Source organism: Monoraphidium neglectum, assembly GCF_000611645.1.
Source record: "Monoraphidium neglectum strain SAG 48.87 unplaced genomic scaffold scaffold02260, whole genome shotgun sequence".
NCBI classification, from domain to species: Eukaryota; Viridiplantae; Chlorophyta; class Chlorophyceae; order Sphaeropleales; family Selenastraceae; genus Monoraphidium; species Monoraphidium neglectum.
Genome location: NW_014011368.1, coordinates 1,150 through 9,842, shown reverse-complemented (window position 1 = coordinate 9,842; position 8,693 = coordinate 1,150). Strand labels below are relative to the sequence as shown.

The 8,693-nt window shown below is 62.0% G+C and overlaps 3 protein-coding genes across 3 annotated transcripts; 1 reads left to right on the top strand and 2 right to left on the bottom strand.

Annotated features, from left to right (window-relative positions):
• Nucleotides 1–243: 243 nt before the first annotated feature.
• MNEG_10300 (hypothetical protein) lies at nucleotides 244–1,900 on the top strand (the record flags this gene model as incomplete). Its single annotated transcript, XM_014041230.1, has 4 exons — nucleotides 244–872; nucleotides 1,090–1,165; nucleotides 1,345–1,520; nucleotides 1,717–1,900. 4 exons carry the CDS (start codon nucleotides 244–246, stop codon nucleotides 1,898–1,900), a joined length of 1,065 nt encoding a protein of 354 aa, XP_013896684.1.
• A 640-nt stretch (nucleotides 1,901–2,540) lies between these two features.
• Nucleotides 2,541–5,419, bottom strand: MNEG_10299 (hypothetical protein; the record flags this gene model as incomplete). The annotated part of the gene is made up of 6 exons (XM_014041229.1): nucleotides 2,541–2,549; nucleotides 3,215–3,509; nucleotides 3,698–3,925; nucleotides 4,451–4,626; nucleotides 4,847–5,022; nucleotides 5,365–5,419. 6 exons carry the CDS (start codon nucleotides 5,417–5,419, stop codon nucleotides 2,541–2,543), a joined length of 939 nt encoding a protein of 312 aa, XP_013896683.1.
• Nucleotides 5,420–6,375: 956 nt separating this feature from the next.
• Nucleotides 6,376–8,178, bottom strand: MNEG_10298 (mitogen-activated protein kinaseorganizer 1; the record flags this gene model as incomplete). Its single annotated transcript, XM_014041228.1, has 5 exons — nucleotides 6,376–6,414; nucleotides 6,662–6,798; nucleotides 7,143–7,244; nucleotides 7,576–7,783; nucleotides 8,164–8,178. 5 exons carry the CDS (start codon nucleotides 8,176–8,178, stop codon nucleotides 6,376–6,378), a joined length of 501 nt encoding a protein of 166 aa, XP_013896682.1.
• Nucleotides 8,179–8,693: the final 515 nt, after the last annotated feature.

The following is an 8,693-nucleotide window of genomic DNA, read 5'->3' as shown; positions in this document are numbered from 1 at the left end:
CTGAGATTGTCAACGCTGCCGTGGCCAAGATCAAGACTGTTGCTGGCCTGACCGGTGTCACTGGCGCGTTCTCCAAGTGCGACCTCCTGGTGAGAATCCTGTGCTGCGAGGTTTGAGGATACCTGCAATGAGTGGGATGCAGCAGGCTGTCAATCAGCCAAGCGTCCACATGCGATTCAAGCGGAGGGCAGGTTGCCTAATAGGATAATTGCATGGCAAATCAGATGAGGAAGACGCCAAGTCATGTCGTTTATGCTATACGCCTTTCCCCCCCCCCCATCACTCCTCCACCTGCAGGACCAAGGCAAGGTGCTGGTGACCATCATCTACACCATCACCGCCCCCACCGCCGCCCCCATCAACACCGCCCTCGCCGGCATCAACTCGCCCCCCGTCGTCGGCACCGCGGCGGCTGGCGACAACATCTGCACCTCCACCCTGCTCGGCTCGCTGTGCAACGGCACCGTCTTCACCGGCCTCAAGGTCACCGACGGCTGCGCCACGACTGCCCAGCAGTGCATCCCCAAGACCCTGCGCGACAAGCGCTGCGTCGTTGACGGCCCCGCCATCGGTGGCTACACCTTCATCCGCGCCGCCGGCCGCGTCGCGCCCTTCGTCGACGCCAACGCCGAGATCGTCGCCACCGACGGCGAGATCACCGCCGACAACGGTGGCGGCCGCCGCCTGCTGCAGAAGGTCCGCCAGGCTACCTTTGAGGCGTGCTGCGTCAGCCCCAAGCAGAGGGAGCCCCCGACTGGCACTGCCTCCACCTGCAAGAAGATCAACGTCGGCAAGAAGTTCACCAGCCTGGCCCGCTTCAAGCCCACCTCTTGCAAGTGTGCCAACGTCCGCGAGTTCGTCCAGGGCGCCATGTGAGTCGCGGATGCTTTCAAAAAGCATAGCGATTAGCCTTCGTGCAACGCCACACCTGCAGGCCTAGGGCTACGCAGCCAGCAAGCAAAATGCTGTGGGATGTGCCAGCGGGGTGCTTGGTGGGGCACCTGAAGATGCGGTGGCTGGTGAACAAAGGGCGCAGCCACCACACAGGCATTGACTCGCTGCACCCCCCCCCCCTTGTTGACCCCACAGGACCACCAAGCTGCCTAAAACCACTGTCACTCACATCCCGGCCAACTACCCCTTCAGCGTTGGGTTCGCTGCCAAGGTGAGTGCTGACCCCTATCACTGGCAAAGAGGCTGTACCCTTGCGATGAGGGAGCCCTTGGTGCAGCCTCAATTGCGAGCGCCATTCGACCTGGGCACGCTTGCAAAGTCAGCCCCCTGGCTGCTCGCACTCGTTCATGGAATGCCCTGACCAACCTGTCTCTACCTGGTCTTCCGCAGGTGTGCGTGCCCAAGCCCACCAAGAGCAACCCCCTCAAGTGCACGAACAAGTTCCTGACTGCTGGTGCCGCCACCGCCACTTGCAACAACGGCACCCTGGGTCTGGAGTTCGAGTCAGTGCAGCGATTTGTCATCGGTCGCCAGCACACCATCGTTGCCACGTGTTCGAAGAGCAGGTGTGTGGCACGGTGAAACTAGCCTCACAGGAGGGCACTTTGTATAGAGTGCTAACAGGGAGGTTGCGTCCCTGCCCCCCGCACCAGTTCAGGCAGCACACGTCAGGATTAGGGTAAGGCTGCGCGCTGCATGGCAGCGCCTTGCATGTCAAAGACTGACCACGATCTCCCGACCTTCATGATCCAACTGCTGCAGGTTCACCGACATCTCGTCGTGCGCCACCGCCAGCGACTCAACCGTCAGCCCCACGCTGTCCGGTGGTGTCACGATCACCAACAAGGACTTCGACGCCGGCTGTGTGTGCAAGTCGACCGGCCGCAAGCCGGTGCTCAACCTCATCACCACCGATGTCCTCGTGGGCCAGCAGTGCCTTGCATAAGCACTGGCGCAAGCTGTGCGACGCTGCACCATCCACGCACATTGGCGCGCTGCCATTAACGGTGCAGCTGGTGCGCTCCACTTGCATGTGCACCCCGTCGGGGTCCGGGCACCTTGAGCGCGGACCCGCAGCTGTTTGGGTGATGCACCCAGCGGCGCGGGGCATGGCACGGATGTGAGGGCTTGGCGCCGAGTGAGGGACGGCAGCCTGGGTGGACCATGCATGCCAGGTTCTGCCGTGGCTTCCTGCCTGGCGTTTCTTCCGAGCATCCCGTGCACTTACCATAACTGGATGCGCATGCGCACGCAGCTTTTGCTGCGACGTGCTGCTGCTCCTGCCCACGGCCCTTTCGCCGTGTGGCGCATCTATTTTCTGCGGTGCCCGCCCCCATGCCGTGGCTGCACAGCTGCCCCACATGGCCATGGAAGTTTATGGGATGCTGTTTCTGCTACGCCGGCACTGGTCATCGCATGATGGGCAAGAATGGCTCGCAACTGCGGATGCACAGGTGCATGTCCCTTTGGGAACACCTGCTGGTGACATTTAGTTGAATCCTTCTGATAAAGTAGCCTCTCTCTCGCAACACAACACGTCTCTCTTCTTGATCTGTGCGTGTTCACATGCTTGCCGGGACCTCCTGTCAGGGGTTCTGCCTGGCGGAGGGGTACACACAAGCGTTTCTTCCCTTGCGGATGTGAGTGACCCTCCCTTGGGTGCTCCAGCCCATCCCCTCGCGAGCTTGCCATTTTAGATGCATCGGGACAACAGCAGTTTCAGCTGCCGAGCACTATTGTTACAACACGTGCCATTTGGCCAACCAGGCTGCGGGTGGGGCGGGCGCCCAGGTTGGGCAAAAGAACGGGCACGCACATCAATGTGCGGTACCGCACATCGCACAGGAGCATGGACCCGCCGCAGTGGATGCCTTTCTGGCCGCCTGCAGGGATTAAAAGTGGAGAGCGCATTATGAGCGCTACCTCAAATGGCATGTGCCTGTGGAGCGCATTGCTGGCGACGGCGACACCAGGAGCAGATTGTCCCCAAGCCCGTTTGGATGTCACCAGTGCTGGCGGTTGAGCGAGCAGCTGCACAAAGCCCCACCCTCCCAAGATAGCTCAGCAAAGCAGCAAGGAAAGGGAGCTCAACACAAGCACGACCAGGGTGCAGCACACCTGCGCGGCCGCTGAGAGAAGCACCTTCGCCCCCATCGCCACCAGCAGCCAGGAGGGGCCCCGCACGCAGAGCGGCGGCACGCACGGCCTGCACGCGATCCGGAGCGCTCCGCCCGACCGTAGCGTTGAACATCTGACTCACTGCTAGGTCTGTGGCGGGCGCAACGTACACGCCGCGAACCGTGGTCACATCGGTCCAGCCGCCGTTGCGCCCGATCAGCTGCACCGACGGCTCCAGGGCCGGCAGCCGCTGCTCAGCCATGATGGGGGCCACGACGTGGTTGGGCAGGGACCGGCGGAAGGCCCTCAGGCCGGCGGCGACATGCTTCGCACCGCCTGCAGCCTTGAAATGCGCGATGTGCGTCAGCAGCTGCGCAGCTGTCATGGGCACGCTGGGCAGCACCATGCCGCCGGGGCGAACCTGGCAGAAGACGGCCCTGAAAATAGGACACAGGGCGAGCGCAAAAGATGTTGAAAAATCAGGACCCCACAGGCATAAAGCCGCACAGCAACTGCAAATACGTCAACACAATGCTGACAAACATACAAGTCGTACTGGCGCGTGGGCCTCATGGCGGCGTTCATTCTGGAACTGGTCCTGCTCCAACCTGACTGCCCAGCTTACCAGGCGTTGCGGCCAGGAACGATGGGAATGCGGTCGCCAGGAGCAAGCCCCTCCAGGCATGCGTGTTCGGGCGTGACGGCGCCTCGCAGCAGTGCCAGGGCGAGAGCCAGGATCCCCCGGCTGAGGTGCAGCTCTTCTGCCAGAGCCGTGTTGCCGCACTCGTCCAGCAAAGACTGCCGCAGGCTGTGCTGGTCGTTCACCTTCTCGCTCAGCCAGAACGGCGCCACGCTGGGCGTCAAGCACTCATCGCCGGTCTCGGGGTCCGCGATGCACGCAACATACAGGTAGGTTCAGGGTCGCCCAAGTCGTGTCCAGGAGGGTGGGGGAACGGCGGCCGGTGTGGAAGCCCACGGCCATGCCCATCATGCAGATCAGATCCTCCGCATGGCAGGGGTCCATGGAGTCGAGCCCGCGCCGCACCAGGTCAACCGGCATCTGCAACGGCGAAGTTGCAAGCGAGCGACCAATGAATCAACAGGAAAACAGGAAAGCAGCAAACGGAAAAGGGCCGACACCTGTCAGACCACGAAGCTGCGCACCAAACACCAAAACCCACACGTGAGCAGACGCAAGCTAGCCCTGGCATGCGCCATGTCAGCCACAGAAGCACCACCGCTGCGGGCCGGAACCAGCACCCACTCACGTGGTCGACGCGGTTCACGCCAGGACCATCGTGGCGCGCGGTGTGCCGCTCCAGCTCAGTGATGAGGCCCCGCCCCATGCTCCTCGCGCAAGTCGTTCTCCGCCACGAACCGGTGGTTCCGGTTGCAGCCCAGGGGGTTGGCTTTCAAGCGCATGCCGATCCAGGAGATGTGGCTGATCGCGTTCCACATGCTGCTGACCTTGGTGACGAAGCCGCACGCAACCAGGATGCTGAAGAGGGACCCGACCTCGGCCTCGGTAAATGGCCACGCATCAAGGATGCAGTTCTGATGCACACAGGTCAAAAGGGCGAGCGCACCGACAGAGCCGTGATGACAGAGATTGGGCACACGCCAAAGCACCACACCGTTGACGCCATGACATCAGCTGATGGAGCAAGCACCGAGCAGCAAGGGTGGCAATAACCACATCAGAGGGTTTTATTTGCAAAGCCCACCCCTGGAAAAGGGGCCCGCCGCTCAGCCCCCGCTGGGCCCCATGACTCACCAGCGGCTCTTCTGGGCCACTCCCAAAAAGGTCCTCCACGGACGCACCAACACGGCCCCGGCTGTGGACGAGCACGACCGTCATGAAGGGCACGGCGACGCTGCACACGGGGCCGCGGTGGGCCTGGAAGCTGAGCAGAAGCTGCGCGTCCACCAGCTCCCAGTAGCACAGGCGGCCTTGGGGTAGGGGCGATCAAAGGGAGGCGTTGAAGAGTCGTCGTGTCTGGCTGGGAGCGACAATTAGGGGAATTATATAATCGCTGCATTGGTGCTTGCTCCCATGGTCAAGCACTCCAAATTCCTCGCTAACAGCCGTGCCCAGGACTACCCTACTGCCAGTGCAGCCATACAGGTCTGCCAGAGATGCCAGTTCACTTGGCAAGTTCAATTGGTTAACTTCCACGCCCTGGGAAACATGACGCAACCGCACCCGCCCCCCCAAACAATCCAAATTCTCATGCTACCGGGGGGCAATGCGGGGCGCTCGCACCAACCAACAGCAGTGTGGCGTCCACGCACCGTCCTCACTGGCGCCAACCACGAAAGCGTCGCCCGGCAACAGGGTGCAGCCCATCTTGACGCGTGGCCCGGTAGCTGGCCAGCAGCTCCCCTGGCGGTTGGACGCGGACGCATGCCAGAGGAGGCAAGTCGCATTTGAAGTCGTGGACGTGAACACGCCACATACCATATGAAAAGGATTAATCAAATGCGTCGGGCCAGCTGTCAAGTCAAGTCCTGGAAGCAGATCTGGGCATATCTTTCTCTTGGTTCACACAGCGTGCCGTACAATGGCGGCGAAATCTTCACTACAGTCCTTCCTCGCTTGGGGGCAACAGCATGGCCAACTTATCTTTGGCGCAGCGACAATTGGCATCACCGTGCTGGCTGGCGCCAGATCACTGAAGGGGTATGTCGATAACCTTAAGATGGAACTGAAGCTGCTCGCCAAGGACCTTGAGAAGGAGCGCGAGCTGCGCAGCAAGGACCGCGTGGAGCTGCAGCAGCGCACAGACATGGTAGTGAAGAACGTGCTCTTTGATGTGCCCACCACGCGGACTTTGAGGGGGCGGCGCGCTTACTGCGGGGCAGCCAGGGGGCGTCCACGCGTCCCCCCACAGGCTAGGTGGTGGGGAGGTGCTAGATTCCTTTGTATTGCTGTTACAGTACAATCATGTGAGCCCCATCGCATCTCATGCCCACCAAACCTTCCCACAAAAGAAGCGGTCGACCTGTATGGAGGGCAGCACCAACAGGGCCCCCAGCAGCATGATCAACAGCAGCACCTCCCTCAGCAACCAGCCATAAGACCCCTGTGGATTCCCTGATGGGGCGTGTGCGGGCGCCTGGGCAGCGTCAGGCATACGTCCAGGTACCCCCTGGAAAACCAGCGGTGGCTGGAACGCAGGCTTACTTGGTGTGCTCCATACCAGACATCTGGCCCATCAGCATGCTGCGACCGTATGGAGGCCTCAAGGGCGAAACACCACGCGTCCATGGGAACATGCATTGAGCGGTGCACAAGCGTCTCTGTTAGAACCGCAGCACAGGGGCATTGGAGTGCATCCAGACCTGCCACACCATGAAATGGTGTGGAACGAGATCGATCTGCCTAGAATGAGAAGCACTCGCGCACCCACACCGCAAAAATTGTATGACCCGGTCCAACATCGGTCCATCCACTCACAAAAGCCATCACAAATTAAACAAGGAGCAAGGCGCCTATGTGACAAGTCTGGGTAAGGCAAGCGAAACAGCAGAAATGGGCAAAATCGCGCATTGTTGTCAGCGCTGCGCCCTTTGATCAGCAGCCCCACACCTTCACAACGCCATCGACCCCGGCGGTCAGCACACACGTGCCCTTTGGGTGCGCGGCGACGCCGCACACGGGGCCGCGGTGGGCCTGGAAGCTGAGCAGAAGCTGCGCGTCCACCAGCTCCCAGTAGCACAGGCGGCCTTGGGGTGGGGGCGATCAAAGGGAGGCGTTGAAGAGGTTTTCGTGTCTGGCTGGGAGCGGCAATTAGGGGAACTATCTGATTGCTTCATTGATGCGTGATTGCTCCCATGGTCAAGCAAGGGCACTCCAAGTTCCTCGCTAACAGCCGTGCCCAGGACTACCCTACTGCCAGTGCAGCCATACAGGTCCAGAATGCAAGTTCAGATGGCGAGTTAATTTGGTCAACTTCCATGCTCCGGGAAACATGACGCAACCGCACCCACCCCAACAATCCAAAGCTGTCACGCGGCCGAGGCAACTCATGGCGATCGCACCAACCAACAGCAGTGCTGCGCCCGCGCACCGTCCTCACTGGCGCCGACCACGAAAGCGTCACCCGGCATCAGGGCACAGCCCATCTTGACGCCCGTGTGGGTGTGGCCCCGGTAGCTGGCCAGCAGCTCCCCTGGCGGTTGGGACGCGGACGCATGCCAGAGGCAGCAGGTTGCATTTGGAGTCGCGGACGCGAGAACGTCACATACCATATGAAAAGGATTGATCGAATGCATCGGGCCAGCTGTCAAGTCAAGTCCTGGAAGCAGGGCACTAGTGTCGACCGGTTGAAGGCGGCATGCCGGTTGAGCCTCAACGCGAGCAGTCTGCCTGCGAGCCGGCACGGCCAAGCAAGGGTCCTGCACACCAGGCCGGCAGATGCAGGGGTGCACCTCTGCCTTGCCCGCGCCCCGACCCCCCTTATCCATGCCCCAACCCCCCTTGTCCGTGCCCCAGCCCCGCACCTGTGGCCTTGTCTATGAGCCTCAGCGTACTGTCCAAGCACGCCGCCAGCAGGCAAAGCCCGTCACCAGAAAACACCGCTGACGTCACCGGGTGACGCACGTCGTCGCAGTACGCGCGGCCGACGCGGATGTCGAAGCGCCGCAGCGTGCCGTCCACGGAGCCCCCCAAAATCTCGTGGCCGCTGGCGGCGACGGATGTGACATCATCCTGATGCACCAAAGGATTGTGAGGGTGGGCTTGAAAAGGGGCGCTGCTGGGGGCTGTGGACAATCTCATGCAGGATTTGCGTTTGGTCGTGGAAGGGCCTCTGCTGCTGTGAAAAGAGGGGAGAGGCGCAAGCCAGGGGTTGAAGGCGCAACGCTGCATCTCAGATCGTATCAGCATGAATCGAAGCCGCCTTGCGGCATGCGGCAGCATGCCGCTCTGTCGTGCCGCTCAACAGAGCGGTGCACTGCCAAGGAACGGCATCCCGGGCAGATTCACAGGCGCAGGTGCGTTGCGGAAAGGCCACGAGCCAAGCCGGCGCGGCGCCGGCCCCGGTCGCGCTGAGCGTCGGATTCGGCGCCACGCGGCCTCGGCCGCCGCACCTTGAACGCGCGCATGCTCTGTACCGGCTCGGTGCTCCTGCTTTTGCAGTCCCACACCCGCACGCACTGGTCGTAGCCGCCGGTGACCAGCACATCGTCAGACGCGGCGTGGACGACCTGGCGTGGTGGGGGGCGACACCGGGATGCGCGTTGCGGCGCAACTTGCAAAGTGCAGCGCAACTTTGCGCCAAGGTGTCAGCCAGTTACATCGGCGGCAAATGTTGTCTGAGATTTGTGAACAGGTGTTGGCGGGAGGCGCCAGCAGAGGGCGGCGGCTGAGGTGTCGATGTGGGATCAACATCTTGACCGGTCGATTGTGTCGGCCGGATGTGTGGCGGCAGGTGTCGGCGGAGACGTGTGAGCACGTGTGGGCGGGATGCAAAAGCGGAGGGCAGCGTGGATGTGGGTTCAACATGTTCGGTCGATTGCGACGAGGAGGCGCGTCCTTGCTGCCTCACGCACACCGCTGCCGCTGCCGCCGCTGGCGAAGCCGGGCCCCGTCGGTTGGCGGTTTGAAACACGCGCGCGCG